At 53.8% G+C, this 27892-nt stretch overlaps 2 protein-coding genes across 4 annotated transcripts in view; both read left to right on the top strand.

Annotated features, from left to right (window-relative positions):
- Window positions 1-3926: 3926 nt before the first annotated feature.
- Window positions 3927-15831, top strand: CARD8 (caspase recruitment domain family member 8). Of its 3 annotated transcripts, none has more exons than XM_082325452.1 (11): window positions 3927-4002; window positions 4771-4806; window positions 5090-5157; window positions 5569-5634; window positions 6519-6580; window positions 6664-6884; window positions 8222-8481; window positions 9093-9218; window positions 11227-11371; window positions 12567-12608; window positions 14227-15831. In XM_082325452.1, exons 1-11 carry the CDS (start codon window positions 3969-3971, stop codon window positions 14487-14489), a joined length of 1323 nt encoding a protein of 440 aa, XP_082181578.1. In that variant the 5' UTR covers window positions 3927-3968; the 3' UTR covers window positions 14490-15831. The 3 variants fall into 3 exon arrangements, with proteins under 3 accessions (XP_082181578.1, XP_082181577.1, XP_082181576.1); XM_082325451.1 differs by lacking the exon at window positions 4771-4806 and adding an exon at window positions 4807-4972 and having other exon boundaries at window positions 3936-4002; XM_082325450.1 differs by having other exon boundaries at window positions 3946-4002; window positions 4771-4972.
- Window positions 15832-17069: 1238 nt separating this feature from the next.
- The window catches only part of POLE (DNA polymerase epsilon, catalytic subunit), a gene marked incomplete at both ends in the record, with an annotated part of 29667 nt that continues 18844 nt past the window's right edge, over window positions 17070-27892 (top strand). Inside the window, 18 exons of the mRNA XM_082324708.1 lie at window positions 17070-17312; window positions 17468-17548; window positions 17628-17672; window positions 17822-17914; window positions 18485-18639; window positions 19569-19710; window positions 20038-20118; window positions 20399-20506; window positions 20923-21033; window positions 21275-21360; window positions 21940-22059; window positions 22852-22984; window positions 23643-23756; window positions 24685-24897; window positions 25818-25925; window positions 26745-26873; window positions 27261-27363; window positions 27458-27604. Of these exons, the coding sequence (XP_082180834.1) occupies window positions 17070-17312; window positions 17468-17548; window positions 17628-17672; window positions 17822-17914; window positions 18485-18639; window positions 19569-19710; window positions 20038-20118; window positions 20399-20506; window positions 20923-21033; window positions 21275-21360; window positions 21940-22059; window positions 22852-22984; window positions 23643-23756; window positions 24685-24897; window positions 25818-25925; window positions 26745-26873; window positions 27261-27363; window positions 27458-27604 (2212 nt within the window). The remainder of the gene's footprint in view (window positions 17313-17467; window positions 17549-17627; window positions 17673-17821; window positions 17915-18484; window positions 18640-19568; window positions 19711-20037; window positions 20119-20398; window positions 20507-20922; window positions 21034-21274; window positions 21361-21939; window positions 22060-22851; window positions 22985-23642; window positions 23757-24684; window positions 24898-25817; window positions 25926-26744; window positions 26874-27260; window positions 27364-27457; window positions 27605-27892) is intronic.

Here is a 27892-nt window from a genome sequence, read left to right as displayed (position 1 = left end):
TTCCCAGCAGGACTGAGATTTGCTTTGCACCCACCTGGAGGAAACAGTAGGTTTGGCTTTGCCAGGTAATTTGCTTTTGGATGGCCCCAAGAAACAAAAGCAAAACTCACGCTGCAAAACGCTGAGAGCAGCTTGCAGCCCCGCCAGTGGGCTGCATGGCCCCGTCTCACTGAGGACGGGGAGGGACACGTCCTGGCGCACTTCACCTTGTCCCCTTGTCACCAGGAGTTTGTGTCAGCAGCAGCACAGAGAGCTACAAAGCTGGCATTTAACGTGCCCCGCCGGCTCCCAAAGAAGCGCAGCGGGAACACTGTGTCAGACTACAATTAGCCACAATTGTTTTACTGGCTGCTGCTTCAGCAATTTATAGGCTCCAGGTTAAAGGCTCATTCAGCACCGCTGTCATTGCCACCCCTCCAAACACGTCCTCTGCAAGCTGTATTGGAAATATTCTGAAATTAATAATTAAACACGAGATTTGGTTCAGATCTCAAAGGTACGCCAATAAAAAGCACAAATGCTGAAAATTCTCCCCAGGTGCAGACTGCTTGATGCAAGAATCAAAACATTTCACAACACAAAAGAGTTTTAATTCTCAATTGCTCTATTACAGGCAGCCAAGTCCTCCTTTTGCTGGCTGTCACTGCCAGTTCATGATTGCACAAGAGAAACCCGTGTTCCCTACAGAAGCTGCAAGCAGTGCAAAAGGAGTTTATCACGGCAATGTTTTCCAAGACTGACAGCTAAAGCACAATACCACCAAATTCCAGCTTCCATCCACCGCACTCAGAATTGGATGTTCCCTCTCAAGGGAGACCGTACAGTTACCCACACTTTTGCTAATACCATTTCCCTATGCGCTCATGCAAAGGCAGATTTGCACCTGCAAGTATTGCTTGGACTGTCTGCATTTTGCCAGTCCTCCAGCTGCTGGTCTGTGAAACTAGGGCTGTTTGCCCAGCTGGGATTACAGTCCCCCAAAACAGGGACAAACAAACTTGGAGCACACGCTGGGGACACACACACCCCCCAAAACCGGGGGTTCAGGAGAAACGTGGTTTTTCCCCGACAGCAACCGCAGCCCTTTCTTTTTTTTTTTTTTTTTCTGGTTTGATTTCTTAAGCAATTGCTGCATCTCAAGAGATGCGAAAACAAGCGGCGCTCCCGCACCGCTGCGGCGGCCACCGGCCACCTCTCCCCCGGCCTTGCCGGCAGCTCCCGCTGCCGAGGAGCCGCCGGGTCCGGTGCGGGGCCCCGCCGCCTCCGCGCCCCCGCTCTCCCCGCGCCTGGGGGGGCAGCGGCGGCTCCCACCGCCCGACCCCCGCGACCGGAGCCGCGGATGCCGTCCTGGGCAGGCTGCGGGCAGCGGCCCCACACTGGGAATCCCCTCGCTCCCGCCCCACCACCCCCGGGACGAGCCCCGGGACGGGGCCCCGCCGCCCCCCGCGCTTACCTGGGCAGCAGCGGCCGGTGCCGGCGCGGCGGGCGGGAGCGCGGCCGCCCCGGGGCGGAGCGGGGCGGAGCGGGGCCGTCCGCCCGCCCGGGACGCGGCACCGGCGGTGGGGAGCGGAGCGCGGGGGTCCCCACCGGCCCTTCCCACTCCCAGGGCACACGGGTCGTGGGTGGCCACGCTGGCCCCGGGCACGCGAAGAGGCGATTTTGCTCCCGCTCGGTTAAGCAGGGGTGGGCATGGCCGCCTGCAACCAGGGTTATTCCTGCCCTCTTGGAAATAACCTGTCCCGACCTTTCCCAGGTCGCTTGTTTTACATTTTCCTTCTGGATTCACATCTTTCCGCTCTCCCTTTGGAGACAGGGATCTCTTTCCCTCCCTCCCTGGCACATTTCTGTTCTCTCCCGTAAACTATTTTCCTTCTCCATCATACCCTGTTTGGCAGAGTGGCAGTGTCTCTGTGTGCCTTTTCTCATTGCATGCCCCAAATATGTCCTTTATTTTCCCTCTATGACTTTTGAGACCACCCTGGATACAGAGGAAGGTTTTCTCTCCCCCGGATACAGATTGTCTTGGGTCACTGCTGTCTTACACCCTGATTATACGACTCCCTGCGGTTGTCCAGGTGGTTCACTGCCCTCTGATGCACAGCTTTAGTTCTTTGCTCCCTGTTCCCAATGAGATGAGAGGCTCAACCAGGCTGTTCAGCTGCAGTTTTCACCGCTGTTAAAAAAACTACCCACGGGTGGAGCCTGCAGACGCAGGAGCTCCAGGGAGCCACTTGCCCCCACAGCCTTGCGAGTGGGACTGTGGATCCTTGTGGAGCTGCCTCAGTTTTAAGGGCAGGAGAAATGACACCAAGTCCACTGGGTATGTCTGTGGGCAGCAGAGCAGGAGCATCCTTTCACATGGTGCTGTGCCTAGCTCGGGCACGGTGCAGAGCTCATCCCATGGGCTGCAGTACCACTAGCAGCGGGGACCCGTGGCAGCCGACGGCCACCTCCGTTTCCGTACCCAGCACACAGGATTTTTGACCTCTGGTGTAGAAAACCACTCCTACACAGCTGCCAAGCAAACAGCAAGGATTGGGCCTTGGAAGGAGTCGATAAATCACTTTGCAGGGAATTATCCCAACAGTAAGCTCTGTCGGCGGGCCACAGGTGATCAGGCTCGGCTGACACTACAAGCATACAAGACTTGGGGCTGTTTCACTGCACCTTGTGGGGCCGAGCACATGACTCCAGGGGATGGATGGCGAGACACCAGCAGCACTGTGGGGCTGCACTGCCCCAGGAACAGCGGGAAATGCAGCTCTGCCTGCAGTGGGGTGACTGGACTAAGGCAAGGACCCATGATGGCAGGGCATGCGGGCAGCCCCAGCCCTGAGGGATGGCTGTGGGTCCTCCTGTCCCCATAAATACCGCAGAGCTGTTGGGCAGTGCGTGCCCTTGTCTTCACCATCTCTTGGAGTACAGCCTTGGGCTCCGGGCACTGACTCCATCACCCTGACACCACTCCCACACTGGGCACCACCTGGACCACAGGGTTGGTCACTGAAATGTCCTCCTTCCCCCTCTGCCAGGGCAGAGGGAGCCCTGAATGTTGCTGGCAGGTCCTGCCCCTCCTGCTCGGCTCCTGAGCCTGCCCTGAGCACCCTGGGGTGCATGGCAGGGTGCTCAGGCATCCTGGGGCTGCTGGTGAGGGCAGTGGGTGCTGTGGGGCAGGGACTGCGGGTCTGCCCTGAGTGGGACAGTGGTGCCTCACTGTGGGGCTGACAGGGCCATGCCAGTGGTGCCAGGCAGCTGCTCACCTTGCTGCCTACCCTCAGCTCCCTGTTAGCTCTGCAGGGGTCAGGGAGACAACAATCCACAGCCCTGCACCTCCCGCCACCCCCAGATTAACCCCCCCCCCACACACACACGCCACTGCAGCAGGGACGGGGATGGGCTGGTCCCCCATGCAGCCAGGGGCAGGCAGAGCTGGCAGGAAAGGGAGGGCAGGGATGTGCTGGGGAGTGAAGGGCAGGTGCTGGGGTGACCCCATAACCCAGTGGGGGACCCTCTGGCACCCCCAGACCTGCTTTCCAGGCTGGATCCAAGCCTCTGCTGCACCATTCCCTTGGGAAAGAGCTCTGTCCTTGCCTGCACAGCCCTGCCCTGCCTTCCCCTGCCTTCCCCTGCCTTCCCTGGGGAAGGAAATCCCGGAAAAGGAGTCGGGTGGGGGAGAAGGGGAAAGGGAAAGTAACAAGAGAGAGAGGTTAAGCGAAAGGAGCAGCGCAGGGGAGAAAGCCTGGTGCAGGCAGGAAAAAAAGCCCGGTGCAGGCAGGGAAGAAAGCCGGGTGCGGGCACGGGAGAAAGCCGGGTGCGGGCAGGGGTCATGGGCGGGAGGAGGAGCGCTCAGCCGAGGCATGAAGACGGTTTGACAGCATGTCAGTCCTGACGTCATCTGGTGCTTTCGGTTTCTTGGGAAGTGACGTAGTCGGAGCCTCAGGTCTTCTGGGATAGCCGGAAGAGTCGACATGGCGAAGCGGCAGCCCGAGGCCGACGGGCGCGGTGAGTTCTGCATCTTCATTAAGATCTTGTGGGGCAAAACGTTTGCAGTGCCAGTGTCCCTGGATGACAGTGTGCGGGAGCTTAAGGCCAAGGTGAACGCACAGGACTCCTCCCTGACCCCCGAAATGGGGGTGCTGCTCTATGATAGCAGACAGATGGAGGACAACCTGACCCCCTGACACTATGAAATCACACCCAGCTGCTTTTTGTACCATACACGTACATATAAGTGCAGAGTGGCCCAGAGGAGGCTGGTGAGGATCCGTCTGGAGGTGAGAAAGGGGGAGTGGGCGCAGCTCGGGCTGTGTCCCAAGGAGGGACCCCGGCCAGGACCGCAGGCAGGAGGGAAGGGGCAAGGCAGCTGCGGCTGTATGTGCACCAGGGAGCTGCCAGAGGAGACTTGCGCTGGAAGGTGGGAGGAAGGCAAGGGCTCATGGATGCACCTATAGAGGAAGAAGGTAGAAGGGAGAGGAGGGACTTTGTTCCTGGAAGCTGAGCAGGAAATCTGCTCCCTGCATGGCAGCAGGGAGGGATGGAGAGGCAGAGGTTGGGAGCATGTTCTCAGCCCCACAGTGCGCTGCCCTCCTGGAATGGGCAGCTGGGTGGGATTCCTGGTGCCTGGCAGCTTGGTGTGAGTGGGCACAAACTGGCAAGAAGAGGTTTCATAGCAATGGCGTGAAGAAGAGGGAGAGGATGGGCAGAGGATGGATACTCCTCTGGACATGACCTGGCTCCTGAGCTCTCCCCTACTTTGTGTTGCTGTTGCAGTGCGAGTTGATGAAGATGTCAATCCTGAATTTTCAGGTAAGGTCATGCCCTGCTCCTCACTGACAACCTGGTGCAGCAGGGCTCGTGGAGCTGCATGGTGGTGAGCATAGGACCTCAACTCACTGCATGGTGGTGAGGATGTCCCTGCCACGTTTCATGGAGGAGGATGTGGAAGTTGCAGCAGATGTGAGAGCATGCAGTGGTACATGAGAGGACCAGTGTGGCTAATGGGATCGGGAAGGTTGGGTGAAGGCTTCTTGAGGATGGCTTCTTCTCTCAAACATGAAGCAAAAATGACAATGTCTTCCTGTTGTTCCAGTCTTACCCAGGATGCAGGGGCTAAGCCCTCACAAGTCTCTGACAGATGAGGCCTCGACGAGCGCAGAGGTGAGGTCTTGCAGGACACAATGCCTGAGGCTGGGGTGCCTGAGTGAGGAGCACCACGGGGCTGGGGAGGAAGGCACGGCTGCAGTGCATGGGCTCACAGCCAGCCCTGCGGATGTGGGATCTGGCATTGCCCATCACCACTGCAGCACCGCGCCAGGTGGCCCAAGCTGGTGGGTTCTGCGCTTGGTCCCAGCAGAGGGACCTCACCCTGCCAGCAGGCCAGGCAGGCACAGCTCCTGTGCCAGCCTGTTTCCGCCCTGCAGGAGCAGGGAACAGGGCCAGCACTACGCCTGACACTGGGGGTGTTGCTCATGCTCGCAGAAGACCTATTCTTCTGCCTCCAGCAGGCAAGCACAACTGGAGGGGAGAAATACAGCTTGCGAGTGCTTTCTCCTATGTTTCCCTCTGCAGGAGAGCTTTTACTGGCCAAACCTGGGCTCACCACTGCAGGGAAACTGCTTGCACTGCATGTGGGAGGTAAGGGCTCTGCGCGTCCTGGCAGGGCACTGTTGCACCCAAAGGAAATGGCACAGCAGGGAGCCTGGGACTGGCCCTGGCTGTCACCTGGGAGGTGGGGTGTGCCTTCAAAACCTGTTATTCGCAGCAATTCTTCATGCTCCAGAAGAGTCCAGTGCTTTTTGCTATGCTAACTCAGCATATGCTGCCCCAGTTTTCAAGTTCGTCGGAAGACAAATTCTACCTGCATCCCAAATTTATTCTTGCTGCTAAACATTTCGTCTGCCTGTAGCCACTGTCCTCTCTGCTGATACATCATGGCAGAAAGGGAACAGCCCAGGCATTACTCACAAGAAAGTCAGCAGCCAACAACATTTTCTCTCTCAGGAAAGAGAAACTTTCCTATCTGGAATTCCCATTTGCAAAATACATCCCAAAAATCAGTGGATGAAATGTAGTTTGGAGCTCCGGGAGCTGCTCTGCGTGTCCACCCAATATCTTTCCTACTGATGCATGGGGGATGCATGGACTAGCCGATTCTTTCCCCACCAGTGGCATCTACCCAAGCAGGGCTAAGTATTCAGTCCTCCTTGCTGTGCCTGCACGCAGGATTTCTCTTGGGCACCGCTACAGGGATCCACATTAAAGAGCTCATGAGCCTCAGACGTGGCCAGTGCTTGTTTCGGATCCCAGGGCAGAAGAGTTGCCAGTCAATGATTTTTCTGGACTCTTCACTGAGGAGACTGATGCCTTTCTGGGCACCAGACAGCAGCTGCTGTCCCCTGCTCCGAGCTCCCATGCCAAGCTGCATCATGCTTCACTGTAAATCCCAGCACACTTCCTGCAAGCAGCACCCAGTGCGCAACACCCCATTCAGTCCCAAAGTGACTGCACTTATGTTGCAGGATCTTCCAGAAGTGACGCCAGAGATAATCAAAGACTTTTTGAAGAACGGCACCACGTACCGGTAAGAGCTGTCAGGCAAAGCGGGAGCACCTTCCAAAAGCCCTGTCCCAGGTGGCATGAGCCTGTTGTCTCTTCCACCTGCAGAGCTCACCTCCCTGGTGCAGGCATCTTCTGGTGCTCCATCACACGCCTCGGCTTCAAGGTGAAGTCGGCAGTGACCATCACCTACAGATATGCCACCTGGACCAGGCACCTGAGCAAGGCTGACCAGGACATGTGGGTGCCCGCTGGACCCCTCTTCCACATCGAGGTGCAACCTGAGGTCGTGCAGGCGGTGCATCTCCCCCACTTCATCTGCCTGGCAGGTACAGCAGCTGCAGGGACCTGGGTCTCCCAAGCCACCATCCCCAGGGATGTCTCTGGCTCCTTGGAGACCTCACTCCAGACAGGGCCAAATTCTCCCTCCCCTCCAAGGTCCCCTGTACTCCCTTGTATTCCTCTGCTTTGCTTTGGCATCCTTCATCCTTCTCTCACTTTCTGTCAAACCTTCACAGTGGTCCCTTCCCCAGCTCCCACTCCACACCACCAGCCCCTCCTCGCCCACCTTCTCCTCCCAGCTGCCAAGGTGACCCCCAGGCACTACCCCAGCCCAGCTGCAGATCAACCCCTGGGCTCCCCTGGAGAGTTTCTCAGCTCTTTGCATCTATAGCAGCTGTGGATGTCAATGGCCATCCCTGCTCTGCTCCACCGGGACATGAGCCGGCCGGCTGCGCCCACCCACAGGCTGGGCCACCCTGGGGTGGGATGCAATAGGTCAGAGCTGGCCTGGGCAGAAGAAAAAGTGGAGCAAAATTGTCCGTTTTCACCCAGGCAACATGAGGAGTTCAAGGCTTGGCTCTGGATCCTCTGCCCTGCAGTGATCTTAACGAGCCACTGTTAATGAGCGGAGAAGGAGCGTCAGCACCCGCAGCTGGGCTGCGGAGCACGCAGAGAAGTCCCAGTCCCCTGTGCTGGGGGGCCCTGACACAGGCACCGGGTATGCTGGCCGAGGGACTTTTCCTGGCAAATCTGTGTCGTCTTCCGAAACAGAGCACTCTGCAAAAGAAGTTTCTTGTTGCGTGGCTCCATATCCCGCCCAGGGCCTGGCAAGCACAGCCATGTCAGCCGACAAGTGGTTCTACGCACTCTTCACTGACATGGCTGTGCTAAGCAAAATGTTGTAATTGTATTAATCTGTCAAGTTAATAGCACAGTGTCCTCCAGAGATAATCCAGGTGACTGGGCATCAGCAGAGCTCTCTGATCCAGTCATCCCTAGGGATGTCACCTCGGCATGTTCAGGCTGCTCTGGTGATCAAGAACTAGAGTGACTTGTCACACAGCAACCATCTGCTTCCCCAGTACATGGTGGTGTGGCACTTGTACTCAGGACGCTGCATGGGTACAGTCTGACAATTTTCACGGTCCCCAGGTGCCACCTTCAGATTTGCAGTTTTCTGAGCCCGCAGGAAGACTGCCAAAGGCCTGCAACTCCCTGACGAACCCCAAAAGCCCAGGGTACACATGGGACCTAAAGCAGAGCATGTTATTATGTGTGGGTGCATGTCTGCTTTCTGTTGCTAAAGCCTTAAAGAGAAAGAGGCAGCCTGAGAGGGTGCCAGGACAACTAATCAGAACCTTGTTGCCTTTGCTGTCTTTTGCAGGAGATGTAAATACCAGCCTGTGCGCCATTGCCCATTTTAAATCTGGGAAGATGACCCTGGAGAGACCGACCAGGCTGATCGCTTTGTCTGCTGTCCTGGAGAATCCCAGCTTCTCACTGCTTGGGGTGGTTTGGAGGAAGTTACGTTCAACCTTAAATTCATTCCCTATGCACTCCTTGGTGCTGATCTTCCAGCAGCTCAGTGCTGCAAATACAACTCTTCACCTCTACTTGATCCCAGATGACAACTCTGTGAAGCAGGTAAGACGGAGGGAGCTTGACCAGGTTAAAAAAGGATATCTTGGGTGGCTGCAGTAGCAGGGACTGGATTTGATAAGCAGAGATGCCTCCCAGTTTTTCTGCCACCAGCCTCTGATTCACACACAGTCCTGTGCCCCCATCTCCCACCACAGGACCGCATCCTTGCTCCTGCCTCCCCCACTCTTCTCTTTCATAGATGTTTCCAGGAATTGCTGTCCGTGTTTTTGGCTCGGACAGTTTGTCCTAGCACGACTGAAGCAATTGCACAGGATGGTCTGCAACACGGAGCAGATGTAGGACTTGCTGGCCACTGCCAGGCACAGCAATAGGTGGCTGCATACCAGCCATTCTCCTGTTGTGTGCAAGCCCTTACCCTCTTTCACAGCGTGACAGTGCATTACACTGCCCATGTTCCTGCCTGCACACGGTAGGTTCCTGCCTGCGCCGAGCAGGAGCTGCCTGGCCCCTGAAGCACAGCACTGCCTGTAATACACACTCAGCGGTCTGTTCTGACTGGGTTGGTCTCTTCTCTTCTTGACTTTCTGAGGGCTACCTCCAGTTCACAGCTCTTTTTTTTTTCCTTTCTCAAAAGCGATGCTTGATGTTTACAGGCCATTGAAAAACAAGAAATGAAGTGGAATTCAAAGCTTATTCCCAAGCCTCCTCCATTCAACCCTCTGTTCTTCGGCAGCACTTACCGGGTGACCAGTACAAATTCCGTGGTGATAACACCTGTAGTAAGTGGGATTGTTCCTTTTTTTTTTTTTTCCCAGTGAAATAGAAAATACAAAAAGTCTCTGTCTTACTAGGTCTCAGAGCCAGAGGTGCAGGGAGCTGTACTGGTTACAAGTGGCAACGGTATTTCATGATACACATCCCCAGAAAGAGCACGGAGCACACCCCAAAGCCCCAAAGGGGCTGTGTTTGTTTTTCCTTATGGCAGAAATCATAATGTGGGACTTGTTGGACTTACCATAGCTGCATATCAAGAAGAAATTTCAGAGGTGTTGACTCAGATGTGGTCCCAAGTCCTTCATCTTCATCTCTCCTGCAGTGAGTTTTGTTCAGCTTAGGAGCAGTACTGGAGAGAGACTTTCTCTCTATGCAATGATGTGACAAGACTTCTTTCTCTATTGAAACTCTGCTTGAGAATTTCTGATTTTGAGCACCATGTCCTGTGGCAATCAGATTGCAATGGCTGGGAAAATCTGGGAAGATTTGGCCATTTAGTCCTTGTGGTTACTTGTTTTGCACAGGAGTCTGTGACATCCTGAGAGCAGCTGATGACAGTCCAATAGCATGTTCGTGGCTGGTTATGAAAATCTCCTTTCATGGGTCTGCACTGCACCATAATCATGAAAAGGGAATCAGAGAAATTTAGGTTGAATGGGACCTCAGGAGGTCTCTGGTCCAACCTCTTGCTCAAAGCATGCCGGTTTTAAAGTTAGATCAAGGTGCACTCATGGCTATGTCCAGTCAAGGTTGAATATCTCCAAGGATGGAGATGCCACAGCCTCTCTGGGTCTCTAGTCCAGTGTTGTAACACCCTCATTGTGGTTTTTTTTTCCCCTATTATCTAATCGGAGTTTGCCTCGCTGCAGCCTGTGCCTGTTGCCTCTCATCTCATCGCTGTGCACCTCCAGGAGGCTGGCTCTGTCTTTTCTTTAGTCCCCCTTCACATAGTTAAAGACAGTGATTAGTTCTCCCTGTGACTTTCTCTTCTCCATGTTGAACAAACTCAATTCCCTCTGCTTCTGCTTGCATATTGTGCACTCCTGGCCTTGCTCCAGGATGTCCATGTCTTTCTTGTACTGGGAAGCCCCAAACTGGACCCAGTGCCCAGATGTGGTCTCACAAGTGCTGAACAGAGGGAAGGAATCCCTGACCGCACTGTGCTGTCTGTGGTCTTGCTAACAGAGCCTGGGATGCGGCCAGCCTTTGCTGCCAAGGCGCACTGCCAACTCCTGTTCAACTTGCATGCCCACCAGGACTCCAAGTCCTTCCCCGTGAAGCTGCTTTCTGTGTCCACCCAGTGCCCAGGCTCTTGTCTGCTGTGGGGCTGTTCCAGCCCAGATGCAGGACTCTACGTTTGCCCTTGCTGAATTGCATGAGCTTCCTGCTGGCTAAATTCTCCAGTTTATTCATCATCCCCCCTTGCAGCTACAACCATGCTACTGAGCTGAGCGCAGCCCCAAACAGCCAGGGCCTTCAGCTTAATTGAGAGACAGTCTTAAACCTGTGAAGCACGAGGTAGGGTTTGGTTTTCCCACTTCCTGGAATGACCAGGTAGTAACTGGGCACTCTGCCCTGAAGAGCAGTTGTAAAGATGACAGAGCCAAGCTCTCAGCAGTGTCAGGTAAAAGCAGTAAAAGCTGTAAGTTGCAACCTGGGAAGTTCAGGCCAAATGTTAGGAAAAATTTTATCGCTCAGTGGAGGTGCAGCCGTCAGAGAAGGTTAGAAGGTGGTGAATCTCTGCTCTTTGAGGTTTTCAGTACTCAGCTAGACAAAGCCCTGGCTGAGCAGATCTAGAGTTGGCATTGGTCCGTCTTTGAGAGGTAGGTCAGATAAGACACTCCAGAGGTCCCTTCCAACCAAAATTTGTGATATTGGCAGCATAGCAGAGCCGTGTGCCTCTTCCCTTGTCTTTCCTCTTGCTGGTATGGCCAGGAAACAAAGGACGATGTATGCGAATTCAATGCAGCTCCCTGTGGTGAGAGAGACTCAACTTGCTTCTTACCTTTACAGGCACACTTGCCATTTTGCTACAAGGGTCCGAAGGAACAGCAGCTCTTTGTCGAGATCTACATCAGGAACATGGCAGAGGAAATTGAGCTCCTTATGACAGATGTACGCAATGACACTGTGGTCTGGAAGGCATCGCTGAGATCAGGTAGGGACAGCAGGTCCATCTAGGGGCTCATTCACCTTAGCAAAAGCAGAGGTGCACCACCCAAGCAGACCTCACGCATTTCGTGGCCACAGTCGTCTATGCATCCTGCAGGGAAAGCAAACTGCGTATGCAGCAATTGGCCACTGAAGAATAGGGACCTGATAGGACACCCCAATGTCAGTAGACCAGAGCTTCAGATTTCACGTGGAGTTTCAGATGTTGGGGTTTAAGAGAGCACAACAGCACTATTGGCGTCTCTCTGTTCTCTTGGCTACTGTTTGCATAGAAATCTGACTTATTTTTAAAAGTCCATTAATGTAGCAACACCCACAGACGTACTAGTGCAACCACTGTGTGATGCAGAGGAGGTAACAGGAATACCAAAATTTAAGTGAAAATCAATGTCTTAAAAAAATACATGTTCCAGCCAGCAATACTCTTCCAGATTTGCTGGGTGTGACATCAGTGTGTGAAACACAGGATCGGGGCAAGGCCTGATGGACCAGAGTCTGCCTTCCCACGCGTCTGTGCTCACCGCGGCATGATGAACGTGGCACGCAGCAAGCCTGCTGATGGTGTGGGGACTGCTCTCTTGTGGCATCAAGAGACCATTGCTTATAACTATCCTGCTTTAGGGCTGACTGTACTGACTTGGGTCCCATGCAGAACTTCGGTCAGGAAAGCAGATGATGGAGGCAGAAGGAGCAGGGTTGGTGGTGGCAGGTGCCAAGACTCGTGTTCTTGTGTCCTCTGGGAAGACAGAGGTGCACCCAGCTCCAGAGCGGCATGTTCCTAATCTCCATGCCCCTCTGCCCAGCTGCTGCCACATTGGCTTAGCAGCCACCGCATGTGCCATTAACTTCACGTAGCAACACCTGCCCATGGGGTCCCCTGTGGGAAAGCTTGGCAGAGGAGCTGCAGGCAGCAGCAGCTCACAGGTGCAGGTTATGGTACTGCTCGGCACGCCCTGAGATCCTTTCTCTGTTAGTCTAATCCAGCACCCCCTAAAAGTAACACCTACAACCATGCAGAGCCCCGGACCTTTTATTGAGTTCTCCACAGATGGGCAGGAACAGTAGGAGGAACGGCTAATGGCTTTCTGGAGGATTAGGCTCCTCAGGAAGGTGTCGTGGAAGATTAGGCACCATCATTTCAGTGATGGCATATTCAGTGATCTCTCTCCTTTCTCTTTCAGGTGATATTAATCTTCCTGCTCATGTCTCCAAGACCTTGTCAGGTCAGTAGCGTGTTTCAGAGCTGCATTACTAGAGTCTGAATCTATTTCTTTGGAGCTCACCATCATCTGGTTTAAAGCAGATATCAGCCTCTTTTCCCATCCCTATGATAGTTTCTAGACAAAAAGCCTTGAAAGCTGGCAACCTCAAACTTTTATTCCCACATTGCTGGCAGCATGCTCTGTGCCATGCTGGTGGGTAAAGTGGCATAGTGCAGGTGACCCTCCAAACTGGTTTCCCTTCTTTGGGGACAGACATGCTGTTGTTACAGAGAATGAGCTGCAGCTAGTACATTTCATGGTTGTACAGCTGCTGCATCCCATACAGCCAGCTCGGGGGCTGACGGCCCCTGTGCCAAACGGGAGCATTTTCCATGGGAGTGATGCCCCTGGGAAGGAGCCTGCAACCAGGCATTGGCAGAGGGGACGGCAGGGCCACCTTTACAGCAGCTCCAGGAGTTTCTGACCAAGGGGCTTTGCTTTCTACTTGCTTCAAATACAGTAACAACAAACATGCTGCCCAGCAGTTTTGCAGGTATTATCCCAGCCTAATTTCTCCAGGGCCACAACACTTCATCATTACCTCTTGCATCTCATATTACTAATGAAAGGACAGATCCAAGAGGACACCCAGGAAGCTAAGCCACAGGTTGAGGCAGATAGGCCTCGGATAGACACAAATTTGGACATTTCAGCATTATTCTTTTTCCTTGCCATGCACATGGAGTCACCACACTGGCCAACAACCTGCCTGAGAGCACCAGGAGAGTAGGGTGGCAGACAAGAGCAAGGACAGGACAAGGGACAATGGTTTTAAACAATAAGAGGGCAGGTTTAGCTTGGACATAAAGAAGAAATTTTTTACGCTGGGGTGGTGAGACACTGGAACAAGTTGCCCAGAGACATTGTGGATGCCCCATCATTGAAAGTGTTCAAAGTCAGGCTGGATGGGGCTTTGAGCAACCTGATCTGGTGAAAGATGTCCCTGCCCATGGCAGGGGAGTTGGACTAGGTGATCTTTAAAGGTCCCTTCCAATCCAAACCATCCTGTGATTCTACAGGGAGATGCCCGTCTGGGTGCTCACTTCAGCCTCACGTAGGAGGACTGGGTGGAGGCTTGGGAGGAGAAGCCAGGCAGCATTGCCCGCTGCACTGACCCGCAGCTTGCTCAGCACCCCACTGGCGTCAGCTGCCTTTCCAGGCTCTGTTTGTAAAACCGCTTGCAATCCTGCAAGATTTCAGAGCTTTGAGCAACCTGTGCTCTGAGTTAGGAGCTCCTCACCTTGCAGGGCAGGGGGCAGGATGGTAACTTCACACCCAGACACTGTGGGAATCCCAGAGGGGACAGTTGCCAGCAGCTGATGGGGGCTGCCACCGACCTCATCTCGCCCAGCTCTGACCTCACATTCCCTGCCCCGTTCCTTGCCCTTCCTCCAGTGCTCCCACCGCTGGTGCAGCAGGTGCCCATCCTTTTTGTTAGAAGGATGGAGACACGTGGCTGTGGGACAGGGTGCACAGCCATAGTATCCACTGGCTTAGGATGCCACGTACCACAACATGGCACTCACCTGTGGCTGCCTGGCCGCGTGCAGCACAGTAACATGGGCTTGGTGTCTGCTAGGCGCAGCCTTCGTGAAGAAGCACAAGACCGAGCTTTGCTCCAGGATGAGGCAGCTCTCCACCATTCTGCTGCAATTACGGGATGCAAATGTCATCAACAGCGATGAAGAAGAGGAGGTGCAATGTCAAGGTACGAATAAAAAGAGGAACCGAGTTTTGCTGGAGATAGCTGAGAAGAAAGGGCTGGAGGCCCAGGAGCAGCTTTACCACATCCTCCAAATGAGAGACCCATTGCTCATCGCAGACCTGGAGAAGCACACCTAGGCCTGGGAAAGCAGACTGCTTTTGCTCCTGTTGTTCAGCTTATGGGAGCAACAGAAGGACAGTCAGCTTTACCAGCACCTGAATCCTGACCTTTCAAGGCAAAATCCATGGTGCAAAGCAGCAATAAGCCTTCTGAACCGCCCGGTCTCAGGCCTGACTTGCTTGGCTGACTCGGGTGCTAGCAGTGGATGACCAGTGTCACGCCGGCCACTGGTGAGAAGCTGCTGGAACAAGAGACCTTGGTTCTCAATCCAGTGCCAATACCTCAGACCTGTCTGCTTCCCTGAGACAGCCTCTCCAGAAGCTCCAGGCAGCTGCTAGCAGAGGAATTCCCATCACAACAGATACCTCCAGCTCAGCCTCCCCGTCCTCAGTGTCCACGAGCACCTCTCACGGCTGGAAGAGGGGAGCTGCTTTACCATGCAGAGCTGTCTGCAAAGGCTTGTTCTCATGCACAAGCCACAGCAAGCCATAGATGTTGATGTGAAGCCATATCAACATCAAACCTTCCCGTCGTTTCCCTCCAGCCTAGTTTACCCAAATGACCAAAATTCACTAAAGGAGCAAACAAGCATCCTGACCCCAGCAGCAGCCGGGTGAAGGAGCCCCTCCCAAAGAAGCCATGACAAATAGAAAAGATAAGAGATACAGATTCATGCATCTTCAGGGAAAGTCCGACTCAATAGCAGCTGCTTTACGTTCAAAAGAAAGGCAGCAGATTATTTTTAAATCACATCCTTCACATCCATAAAGTCAGTTCATTTCTGGATCATGGTGGATGCCTTCACTGATGGCATCCTCCTGCTGTTGAACACACCAGTCAGGGCAGGAGCAGTCTGCTCTGGTGTCCACTATCCAAGAAGAGATTTTTTGGGTCAAGCTCAGGTGAAATTCAGACTTGCCTAAGTGGAGACAGCAACTTCTGGAGGCTCAAAGGAGCTTCCAGGGAGTGCTGAGTGAAATGGTCCCCACCGCACGTTCTTTGGCTTTGTGGGCTGGAAATGAGACTGCTGCCTTAAGTATTGCTTTACATTTATTCCTTCTCTTGAACACCTGGAGAGCACATCACTGCTGAAACATGCTGTAAGAGTGTGTCTCTGCTCTGTTAAGGATCAAGGACCTTCAATGCAACCAGGGGTGATATGAAAAGGAGGAAGCTGGGAACAAGACCATGCAGGGACACAGAACTGACCACCAGATGACAAGGGAGGCAGTAAAGGGGACCAGACATCACCGCTCGCATTAATTCATGGGCTACCCAGAAACCACAATGGGGCTGGCCCTTCCAGGAGGATCAGCCTGGGCTTTGCAAATGCTGAGTGTGTGAACCAGAGGGACGTGGACATGGGCTGGGAGGGGAGTGGGAATGGACCTGTGGGGATGGGAAGGGGAACCAGGAAGAACAAAGCGGGAGGAGGCAGAAAGGGATATAAAAGGGGCCACTCAGGTATAACCAGGGCCAGTTTGGCTGAGCCCTATGCCTGGTCACCACAGTCTGTGCTATCTTTTTATATTTTCTTATGAAAAGTTTTCTTCACCATTTCTCTGTGTCATCTCACTCTCTATCCCGTTTGAGTGTGTGCTGCAAGGACCAAGTGCCAGCTAGTGGTGAGGCCTGTGTGTGGGTCAGGGGATTTGGTGTCACCAACTGGAGTGAGTGGCATCCCAGTGCAGCTACTGGAGCGAGGCGGGGTCCTTAACCTCCAGCCACGGGGTGGGAATGGCATCCCCAAAACTAGCTACTGGGGAGGGACCGGTGTGAGGTGAATGAGGGGCTCCGTGCAGCTGGAGCTGGACCGTGTGCCACAGCCTGTGTGTCTGGTGGGGAGCGAGAGTATCCCCGCCCAACCCGGGTGTGCGGGGGGTGTGCCTGTGCATTAGCCAGCAAAATTTAAGGTGGACCAGCTGGTGACTCCAGGACGCATGGGGTGGGGCTGAGGGCTGGTGTCACGGCGGGGGGGCCGGCGCGACAGAGGGGCCACGCTAGTGCTCGGGGGACCCACGAGTGTGCGTGTGCCTGCACTAGTGACCTCCCACCTCTGCCACCCCAGAGGAGGAGGGGCCGGGGCTGGTGTGTGATGTGGGTCCTGTGCGCGGGTGCTGATGACGGCAGCGCCTTGCCTGTGGCCGTCCGTGTGTCCTGTGTCTGTCTGTCCACGCGTGTGTCTCTGGGACATCCGCTCAGCTTCGCTGCTGGTTGAATCCATAAAGGGGAAAGCGGCAGCCGCATCCCCCAGCCTGGGCAGGGACCCCGGGTCCCTGGGCTGCAGCGGCCGGGCAGGGGGATCCCGGCGGGGCAGCAGCCGCTCTGCCCCGGCAGCCGGGCAGCCCCGTGGGCCGCTGGCGGGCGGGCACGGCCTGGCGGGCGGGGCGCGCCGGGGGCGGGGCGTGACGCACCGGGGGCGGGGCGCGCCAGGGCGCTCCAACCAGCATTGGTTGGAGGTGCCCGCGGGGAGACGGGGCCGTTCTCTGATTGGTTCTCTCGCCGCGGGGTGGGGGGGGTGGGGTGCTTCGCTCTCGCGGGAACCGGGCGCAGCGCGGGAAATTCCTTCCGCGGCGGCGGGCCGGGCCGGGCCGGGGATGGTGCTGCGGGGCGGCGGCGGAGACCCCGAGGGAGCGCGGTGGGGGCGGCGGGCGGGCGGGCCCCGGGAGCCGGCGGCGGGGGCTGACGGCGCGGCGTCTGGCAGGGACGATGGCCCCGCGCTGTCCGCTCTCAAGCGCCTGGAGCGATCGCAACGTACGGACCGGCTGGACGCGCTGTTCGGCTTCGAGCGGCCAGCGGAGCCAGGCGAGCGGACGGGCTGGCTCATCAACATGCACCCGGTACGGACCGGCGGGGTGGGGGGCGAGCAGCAAACGGGGGGGTCCCATGGAGGGCCCCCGGTAGGGCGCGGGGGGAGCGTCCCATGGAGGGGCCCCGGTAGGCCCGGGGAGGTCTCACGGAGGGACCTTGCTGAGTCCATGGTGTCCGTGGGCAGACAGAGGTGCTGGATGAGGACCGACGGTCCGTGAGCGCTGTGGACTACTACTTCATCCAGGACGACGGGAGCCGCTTCAAGGTGGGTCCCCGGGGGGGCCGAGCAGGGTGCAGGGTCCTGTGAGGGGACCCGCTGCCATCACTCATCTGCTCTCTCCTAGGTGGCCCTGCCCTACAAGCCCTACTTCTACATCGCCACCCAGAAGGTGAGGAGGGGACCCTGGGAGGGCTGAGGTCCCCAGGGAAGGGGACAGCAGGTCCCTAGGGAGCTCAAGACCTCCTGGGCATCCTGCTTTGGGATGGTCTTCTCCCAAGGGACAGAGCCATGTTGCTCAGCCCCAGGGTCTCTCGGCAGGGCTGTGAGCGAGAAGTTTCCTCCTTCCTCTCCAAGAAGTTCCAAGGGAAGATTGCAAAGCTGGAAACTGTCCCCAAAGAAGACTTGGACCTGGTCTGTATTCCTCTGCCCTCTGTGCTCTTGAGTAGTGGGGTTTTTTTTGGACCTTGCACAGCTCTAGTGAAGTAGGAAGGGACTGAGTAGTGAAGCGAAACAGCGCGCTTGACTTCAGTCTGCTAGTGTTGCTTGTGGTGCCTACCAGAAACGGGTTAGTTATGGCTAATTGCTTATCGGCAGTAATTACATTCCTGTCCTTGAGCATGTCGGCTATTTCACACTGTGTTCAACACATTTAATTGCAGGAATTAAAGAATGATTGGAGGAGGAGAGGGTATTGTGGGAGGGGGATGCTGCTCATGCTTGACCTGCTCTTCTTCCTCTTCCTCGGGTGAATCCCGCTTGTGGTCCTGCCTGGACAGGCAGCAGGGATGGCTGGGCCCTTGCTGTGCAGCTCTTGTGCTCTTCCCTGACATGGCCACCAGTCTCGTCTTCGTGCTTGACTCTCCCACCTGTTGGCACCTCTTTTTTGGCCAGTTCTTCCACCTGCATCAGTCTAGTCTGCCTTCCCCACCCTCTCTTATGGTGGCTATCCCTCTGAGCTGGCGTTGTCTTGTTGCTTTGCAGCCAAACCACTTGGTGGGCCTGAAGAGGAACTACATCAAGCTGTCCTTCAACACGGTGGATGACTTGGTGAAGGTGCGGAAGGAGATCTCTCCTGCCGTGAGGAAAAACAGAGAGCGAGACCAGGCGAGCGATGTCTACACAGCCATGCTGTCAAGGTGGGAGCTCTCCTTAGGGTGGCTGGTCTGTCCCTCGTGTTAATAATTAGGATCCCTTGATTATTTCTTAGATGTCCTCAGAGAAGTGTTGTCCTGCCTGGGGTCTGACCCCAGTTATACCTCTCTGCCACCCATCTCTGAGGTGGTTCTTCCAGCTCAGTGCTGCGCATCAAGAGACCCCAGAGCCTCTGGGATGTGATGTGCTGTGGTGGTACCTCTGCCTGCCGGTCAAATAGATTCCCTGTCTCCTGAGAAAGGATAGTGAGAGGCACTGGGCAACCTTTCTTCTAGCTGTGACTAAAGGGGAAAAAAAACCCAACAGACGTTTTCTATCTGAATAAAAAGCCAGGCACTTGTTTAGAAGATTGGAAACACCATTGCAGGCAGGAAAAAAATAAGAAACTTTGTTTTTTAAAGTCAACCAGAATATACACATAAAAAATTCATCCCTCTCTTTGGTTTCCTGGCCCTGAAGTCTGATTTCAGTTGAAACTTGAGGAAGAAGAATCAAGTAAGACGAGCGGTCCCTGCTCACCTGGAAGGTGTACCATCCCAGTTCAAAGTGCTTCCCAGGTTGCCTCATTATGCTTAGACTTGTTACCCTACTTATAAATCCAATGCTGTAAGAACTGTTCATTATACAGGCACGTATGGGTTTTGTCTGCCTGTACCTCTGAGCAGACACAGTTCACAAACGTGAGAAAAGGCAAATTTAGATGGCAGCGATGGGACTGCACGTGCTGTTCGTCCCAGGGATGCCTCTGCAAGCAGAGGGGGGTTGCGTGGTGGGGAAGCATTTCTCATTCTCTCCTCTCCTGTCCCTGAGTCCTGCTGCCGGGTGTGACCAGTGCCGTGTGGCTGTCCCTCACAGCCGAGCCTGCGGAGATGTGCACTCGGGTAAGGCGGCTGCTTCACTCTGCTCCTTGCAGCGCTCTGAGTGGAGGCAGCCTGAGCACAGATGAGGAAGGGGCCTCCAGAAAGGTTGCCAACCAGATGGACAACATTGTGGATATGCGGGAGTACGACGTACCCTACCACATTCGGCTCTCCATTGACCTGAAGATCCATGTAGTGAGTAAAGAATAGAGAAGCTGGAAGAGCTTTGCTTTCCTGCTGCTATACTCCTGAAGTGCAGGCAGGGCAAAAATATTTTCTCTCCAGGACCTTTGCAAAGGTGTTGGTGACAATGAGTTCATGTGTAAAGCTTAGTCCCGTACTGCTGGGCCTTCTCCTTAGTTAATGACATGCAGAAAAGTTAAATGGTTGATGCACAGCCACAGTTTGAGCCTTTCTTCTGGGCTGCATTTAATTCGCACAGCTCATCCCCAGCAGCCAAACAGAAGCGATGCAAGGAGCTGGCCCCACAGTAAGGCACTGCCCGCCCTCCTCTCTCGACAGGCTCACTGGTACAACGTGCGGTACCGGGGCAGCACCTACCCCCCTGAAATCACCCGCCGAGATGACCTCGTGGAGCGACCGGTGAGTGTTGGTCAGGCAGGCATCAGTCTGTCCAGGTGCACAGCTGGTGTGCCCGCCCCGAGGAGCTGGTTTCTGATGCACTGCTGGTATCACACTGTGATGCGCAGGGGGAAAGCTTTGTTTCTGGGCTTGGGTAGTGATTTTTGGGTTGATAAAGCAGTAAAATGATTACTGGGGAGGGTCTGGTTCACTTGCTGGGCTAGCACTGGACTTAATGGGAATCACTCTTTAACTTCAAGTCAGCTTTAGAATATTTTCTAATGGATTTGGTCCTGCTCAGGATCCTGTTGTTCTTGCCTTTGACATTGAAACTACCAAACTCCCTTTGAAGTTTCCTGATGCGGAGACAGACCAGATCATGATGATCTCCTACATGATTGATGGGCAGGTAAGGGAGAGTAGAGCGTTTTCCTCCATGCTCCAGGCCAGCGTTTCACCTCCAACCCAGCTTGCTCCAGGCTTGCCTTGCTGCTGGCTGCTTGGTGTGTGGCTGTGGAAATGAAGTTAAAGTCTGAATGATTCATAAGATATTTAGTTTCGTTGTACGCAGCTCAAGTTGCTGGTGCTCCTCTGAGGGAGCAGTAGTAACCTGGAGAGCACAGGGACAACTCTGCTGTCCCACGTTGTCTCCCTGTGCCCTCCTTAGCTGATGGCCAGCGATGGTTCAGCAGATGACTCCCAAACAGTTGTTTCCCCTTGACAGAAGCTCTGGCTTTCAAGAGGAAAATATCCCATTGTTTGGACAGCATTTTTGAGTTCCCTGCAAGCCAAATCCTCCTAACTGCCTCCTTGTCACCTCCCTAGGGCTACCTGATCACAAACAGGGAGATCGTCTCTGAGGATATTGAAGACTTTGAGTTTACTCCCAAGCCAGAGTATGAGGGTCCATTTTGTGTCTTTAATGAACCAGATGAAGTAAGTCAGTTCTGCCTAGCAGACTTTTTACCTGCCTGGGGCTCTTGTTGGCCAAAGAAAGCTAGTCGCTTGGTAGGCTGCCTGGCTGGGGAACATAGTGGGTCATACTTTCATTTCTTGGTAATAAGGGTAAGAGAGGTCAGGTTTGGGCTAGGTGTATGTATGGTATCCACCACCTCTCTGTGGAAGAGATGAAGTTACTTTAGATATGTATCTTTTCTACTCTTCTGTTTCATCCTAGGCTCATTTAATCCAGAGGTGGTTTGAACATGTTCAGGAGACGAAACCCACCATCATTGTCACGTACAATGGAGACTTCTTTGACTGGTAAGATCAGGAATGAAAGCTAAGCTGGTGAGGTGTCACCTGAGCTGTGGGGCAGGGTCAGGTAACAGCCTCAACATCCTTCCATAGCTCACACAGTGGTGAATAGCATGTGATCCATGCCGACTGTCTGGCCAGTTTGAGCACCTCACCAAATCCTGTGGTCATTGGCTTGGAAGTATGAGCTTCTGTAGACTCACATCTGCTTGGCTGAGCTGCTTTAAACCCTTGTCAACGTGGCAATGTTGGTGTTTGGATGAGCCCAGTCTTGGGAGAGCAGGGAGAAGGTCAAAAGAGACCTGGAGGATATCGGGGAGAGGGGCGCAGGCAAGCCTTTGGGAAGCAAGGGAAGAGGGACCATGCACCTCCACCTCCTGGTGCAGCATGTAAGCACACAGCTTTGCCTCTTGGGTCATGCTGCAATTCTGTCCTGCAGGAAGTTTTCCCCGTGGCCAGATATCACAGATAAATCACAAGAAAAATTCTTTAGGTAGTTTGTAACAAAGCAGTTGTGAAACCGTTGTCGGAGATGAAAGGAAATGGCTATGCTGTTCCTTCTCTTCACGTTGCCTCTTTCCCCAGGCCGTTTGTGGAAGCAAGAGCAGCAGCACATGGAATTAATATGTATCAGGAAATTGGGTTTCAGAAGGACAGCCAGGGAGAGTACAAAGCATCCCAGTGCATCCACATGGACTGTCTAAGGTACCAAATGCTGCCCCTCTACCATATGACTGCATCTTTATCTCTTGAATTTATATAAAATACCTACAGTTGTATTTGAATACTGTCCTTCTGCCTGTTGGAAGCTTTCATGTGTCATACCTCCCTAGGCTGGCGTGATAGTCCATTTCTTTGACTGTGCTGCTTCCCCTTGGCACTCTGCATACTGCAGAAGCTGCCAAGCCTTCCCCATGAAGGGCTATCAGGGCTGTCTCTCCCTGCAGCCTGCTGGTGGCTGTCCTCGGGTGTTTGAGGTCTGATTTGGGGGAGCGGAGAAAGGGTGGGATAAGATCAGGCCATTGGAGTGGGGAACGGGCCCAACAGCCTCCTGGCACAGCCAGAAGAGGAAAGCACACATTGTGCATGCATGGGAGAAAGAGAGAAGGTGGGGTTTTTATGTGGGTTTCCTCCACTGGAGCAGTGTCTGGATTTTGGAGAGTGGCTGGCTGTCCTTGCAGTCCTGGTGGTGTCTCCTCCAGTGGTTAACTGTTTCTCTTAAAGCCACTGAGGGAGTTCAAAGGTGGTAATTCTGAGCAGTGGTGATGGTATGGATAGTGGGGTTTGTCCTGGTTGGGATTTAAGTGCGTTGGTAGAGATGCAGGATATCTAAAGCTGGGCACCCTCTTACTCCACTGTGCTTGGATGCTTGGCTCTTGGCTGTCCTCGGTGAGAGGTTCCCTTTGCAACCGAGGTTCTGTTTGCAAGCCTGAGCCCCTTTTTGAAGGGCAGGGCTGGTTTCTCTGCACAAACTGGTATTTTCATGATTTTGTCCAGGTGGGTGAAGAGGGACAGTTACCTCCCAGTGGGAAGTCACAACCTGAAGGCAGCAGCTAAAGCAAAACTGGGTTACGATCCAGTGGAGTTGGATCCTGAAGAGATGTGCCGGATGGCTACAGAGGAGCCTCAGGTATTCCCTCCCTGTGCTGTATCTGCTCTGAGCAATTGGACAGCAAGCCTAGAGCAGCCGCACTATGATTGAATCTTTAAGTTAAAGTGTTACAAAATGTTTTTGCTTAATGCAGTGGCTTTTGAGAGATTAACTCAATCTGTCTCCCCAAACTGCTGACGCCTTAGAAGCACTTGAGCCTGTGGGGGGAAAGAACAGGATTTCTTTTAAGTGGTTCTAGCACTGGCGTTGCACTGTATATTTTCTGTATTTATTTAAATCAATGTGAGGTGGCAGGCACCACCTAAATCAGAAACACCGCAAAGAGCCATGACTTACCGGAGGGACAAGAAATAGGCTTAGTGCTCCAGGTGTCGTAGTTAGAGGATTTCTGCTGAGGTGCTGGAGCAACCTCCTGATTCCCAAATGGGGCAGCATCTGTGCCATGAGCTCGTCCTCCCCATTTCTTCTCATTCAAAGCTGTGTAATTAGAGATACAGCAGGGTGTCCTCAGAAGCGAACAGATTATTCTTTACAACCTAGGATAAAGAGAAATACACCTTTCCCTTCATCCTGCTGATACAAGCATGTCCAGCAGGAGGCAATGAAAGATTATTGTCATTGAGCTGCTCTATCACATGTGATTGGGATTAATCTGCCTCTCACCCTTCCTCGACAGACTCTGGCCACCTATTCAGTGTCCGATGCAGTTGCGACCTATTACATGTATATGAAGTACGTGCATCCTTTCATTTTCGCCTTGTGCACTATCATTCCCATGGAGCCTGATGAGGTGCGTGCATTCATGAAATGATGATTTCTTTGCTGAGCGAAGAGCCACGTCTCCCATGCTGCAGGGACGTTCTGGCCACAGACCTGATTCCCACTGCCTGGGCACTTTCCCATCCATGTGAGGGCAGGTGGATTTGGAGGCTAGTCCTTTCTCTCCACAGCCCAGGGGTGTTTTGAGAGAAGTGCCTAAGAACAAGAGACCTGAGGGCTGGCAGTACAGGGCTGGAGCAAGAAAGTATGGCTGATGCTCCATGCTCAGCCAAGTTTACTTGCAGTCGTGGTCATGCAAAGCTGGGTCTCCTGATGGCTGTTGTCAGCTGTAGGGAGGATGGTTAGGAAGGTCTCTGTGCTAAGCATGTAGGAAATGTCCCTCTGTCCCCACCTGGTTTAGCTTACAAAGGTGCTTGACAGTGGAGTAGTGTCAGGAGATGACGGCAGCAGAGGTCTGGAGGTCTTTGCACTGTCCATAGCTTGCTCTCCTCCCAGCCAACATGAAGGAGTCGGTGTTGGTTTCTCACTTGCTCCCATCATCCTTGCCGTGGGCTGCAGCACTGCCCACTGCACGGTCACACGTGTTTCACCGGCTGAAGCTGTCTGGCTCACTGGTGTGGCTGTAAGGCCAGTCTGGTCCCACCAGCACTGGTACAGCTCTTCTTGCTGAATCACAGGATGGTTTGGGTTGGAAGGGACCTTCAGAGATCATCTAGTCCAACCCCCTCTGCCATGGGCAGGGACATCTTTCACTAGATCAGGTTGCTCAAAGCTGCACCCAACCTGACCTGAACACTTCCAGGGATGGGGCATCCACAACTTCTCTGGGCATCCTGTTGCAGTGTCTCACCACCCTCATAGTAAAGAATTTCTTCCTTATATCTAATCCAAATCTACGCTTTTTGAGTTTAAAACTGGCTTTGATGTCTCTCCTGCAGGTGTTAAGAAAAGGATCTGGGACACTGTGTGAGGCACTGCTGATGGTTCAGGCCTATCATGCCAACATCATCTTCCCCAACAAGCAGGAGCAGGAATTCAACAAACTTACAGAAGATGGCCATGTGCTGGACTCGGAGACGTACGTGGGAGGCCACGTGGAAGCGCTGGAATCTGGGGTCTTCCGCAGTGACATCCCCTGCCGCTTCAAAATGGTAAGGGGCCACGCAGCCAACCCCTGTCCCCGCAGAGCGTGCGTGGTGAGGAATTACCCTCCACTGGTGTTAACATCTCCTGTGTGTCCCTGCTGGGCTTGGGCAGTACCTGTCATACTTCAGGACACCTTGAACACCTGAAGCTGCATGGAGATGGGCTGGGAAGGGATGGGAGGAGGCCTCCAAGTGGTCATCTGTGCTTCACTAGGAGAGCAAGTGTCATAGGTGTCACATACTGGGAGCAAGCCAGACCTTGTTGACAGCAAGGGAGGGTGGTGAAGTGGGGTTTTGAGCCAGTGGTTCTTGGAAGATATGCCTCTATCCCCTTGGGGTGCTGTCCTCCCTCTGTCCTTCTCCCACCCAAACTAAGCTCCTTCTGAACCCTTCCTGGGTGTCTTTCACCTGTTTCTGGTTCACACTGCTATCTCCATCACCTCCCCCTTGCCCTGCTTCAGGCCTGTGTTGTGCTCATGGACTCGTAAGTTTTCAGAGGCGGCTTCACTCTCTGCCGTGCAATGCATCACACTTAGTGGAGGACATTTTGGTGGATATCATCTAGTGAATGATCATAGGGGAGCACGTACTGGGTGTATAAAAGGATCTGGACTAAGTGTGAATCTTTGGACCCTTGCACCGGCTAGCATGCGACCATGAGAGGTGCTGCACTACCAAACACAAATGCAACCAGCTGCTCGTTAGCTGCCCATGTCTCTTCCCTTCGTTGCTTTTTTTTTTTTTTTTTTTTGACCTGATGTCAGTGGTATAGACTCTGCCCGTGCCTCAATGTGCTGCCCTATGCTGCAGGGCCATGTTTAGAGCGTCCCAAGTCAGGCAGGGACACGGGCAGCAGGGCAGGAGCTGCCAGCCTGCAGCCAGGGATGGCTGCCCACAGTCTCAGTGCTGTCCCCACACTCCTGCAGAATCCTGCTGCCTTTGACTTCCTGGTGCAGCATGTGGAGAAGACGCTGCGGCACGCCATTGAGGAGGAGGAGCATTTGCCGTTGGATCAAGTCACCAACTTCCAGGAGGTACGTCGCCTGTGGCACTGCTGGGCTTGCCAGGGAGGGCTGAGCTGCCAGGCTGGGGCAGCAGCTTTAAAGTGCCTGTTTGGGTTCGTTTTATGGTCTATGGAGAGAGACCAAGAAGCCCATCTGTGGGCACCTGCAGAGTAGATGTTGTTATGGGATGTTATAAGCAGCCGCTGCCTCCAGCAGCCCCAGCCAGGGCCCCCCTGCCCAGCTGCTGGAGCCCAGCCCAGGGATCTGGCATCTCTGCCCTGGCTGAGGGACACAGTTCCTGCTTTCCCCTTTGCAGGTTTAACCAGGAGCAAAGCTCTGAGAGAGCTGGGAAGGGATTTAGTGAGAAGACAGACCCCTCAGATATCCCAAATACTCATGTTCTTCTTGTTTCCCGCTTCTTATTGGCTACAAAGTGCAGGTCACCCCTCTCCAAAGCAGAGTCTGGGGTTTCTTGGAGGGCATCATCAGTTAGTGACTGGGGACTTCTGATCTTTGCTGTTGTCTCCCTTAGCCCATTTGCACTGAAAAGGTCCTTGATCGAGTAACCTTAAGGAAGTAGCTGCTCTTACCTTCCAGGTACCATCTGTAGGGGTCTACCTTGGAAGTCTAAAGCCTACCTTGGGGTCTAAAGCCTACCTTGGAGGTCTAAAACAAAACCTAAAGTACAGGTAATTGAGGAGACCCTGATGCTGCTCCTTTGGTCCTTTAAATCCTTCCCCACAGTCAGTGGCAGGTGTCCCTGTGCAGGAGTAAAGGACCAAATTCAACAAGTGTTTGACTCATTAACTCCTTCCTGTCTGAGTTTCACTTCTTTTTGTCTTGTCACAGGTTTGTGATGAAATCAAGGTCAAACTGAATTCCCTGAAGGATGTTCCAAACAGAATTGAGTGTCCTCTTATCTACCATCTAGATGTGGGGGCCATGTACCCCAACATCATTCTGACCAACAGGTTACAGGTGCGTAATGACAACCTCGTCTCTCCTAATTTGTCTTTCAGATGACCTTAGTGGTCCCTCTGATTTGATCCCCTTAACATTAAGGGCTGAACTTTCTGCTCAGGCCAGGGGGATCAGATAAGGACGGGTGTGAAATTCAGTCAAGCTGCCATGGATGCCAGGTCTGCAGAGGTTGAGCTACATCTTTAGCTAGGACACTTCCCAAATAAACAGCTATTGTTTTTGTGGGTTTTGTGTTCCCAAAAGTCTCTGGCAAGGAGACCTTACTGACTACCATCACTGATGTTGACACCTATGCTCTTCTGCCACCCAATGCCTGTTCTGGCATGAGTCGTCATTTGGAGAGCTGTCCCCTCTAACACCTGTGTGTCTCTTACTTGCGTCCAGCCCTCAGCCATGGTGGATGAGGCCACGTGTGCTGCCTGTGACTTCAACAAGCCGGGTGCCAACTGTCAGCGCCGGATGACTTGGCAGTGGAGAGGAGAGTTCAGTAAGTACAGTAAGGACTGTGCAGTCCAACCCACAGAGATGGAGACAAATTCCTGCTTCTCCCTTGGGAAACTGATAGCTGCCCTCCTCCGCAGTGCCTGCCAGCCGCAGTGAGTATCACCGCATCCAGCAGCAGCTGGAGTCAGAGAAGTTCCCTCCCCTGTCCCCCGAGGGAGCACCCCGCGCCTTCCACGAGCTCTCCCGGGAAGAACAGGCCAAGTACGAGAAAAAGCGTCTGGCAGGTAAAAAAAAAAAAAAATCAACATCATGATCTGGAGCAGTGTTTTGCAACTTAGGCTGTGAGTGGTGCTTCACCATTCATTACCTCTCTTACGGCTGTGGGGTTAGTTCAGACTGGGTCTAGTCTCAGACCATGCTTTGGCAGACCTTCTCCAGGATCTCAGCAGGCTCCTGTGTGCTTCCTGAAGAGGTGCCAGGCACCGGTGCCTGTGTCAATGTTTCTCCTTTTGTCTGTTGAGAGTCATGGATTTGAGCTGAAACATGAATGGCTCCATTTTTTGGAAGGCTGC

Source organism: Platalea leucorodia, assembly GCF_965183815.1.
Source record: "Platalea leucorodia genome assembly, chromosome: 12".
Taxonomy (NCBI): Eukaryota; Metazoa; Chordata; class Aves; order Pelecaniformes; family Threskiornithidae; genus Platalea; species Platalea leucorodia.
This window is presented reverse-complemented; position numbering and strand designations above follow the sequence as displayed.

Bases quoted from the DNA above. Each gene is read 5' to 3' on its own strand.
- CARD8 (XM_082325451.1), top strand. From the start codon at position 4,897: ATGGTGGTGAGGATGTCCCTGCCACGTTTCATGGAGGAGGATGTGGAA. The intron at 4,973-5,089 runs GTACATGAGAGG...CTGTTGTTCCAG, and splicing joins AGATGTGAGAGCATGCAGTG to TCTTACCCAGGATGCAGGGG. The intron at 8,482-9,092 runs GTAAGACGGAGG...TGATGTTTACAG, and splicing joins ATGACAACTCTGTGAAGCAG to GCCATTGAAAAACAAGAAAT.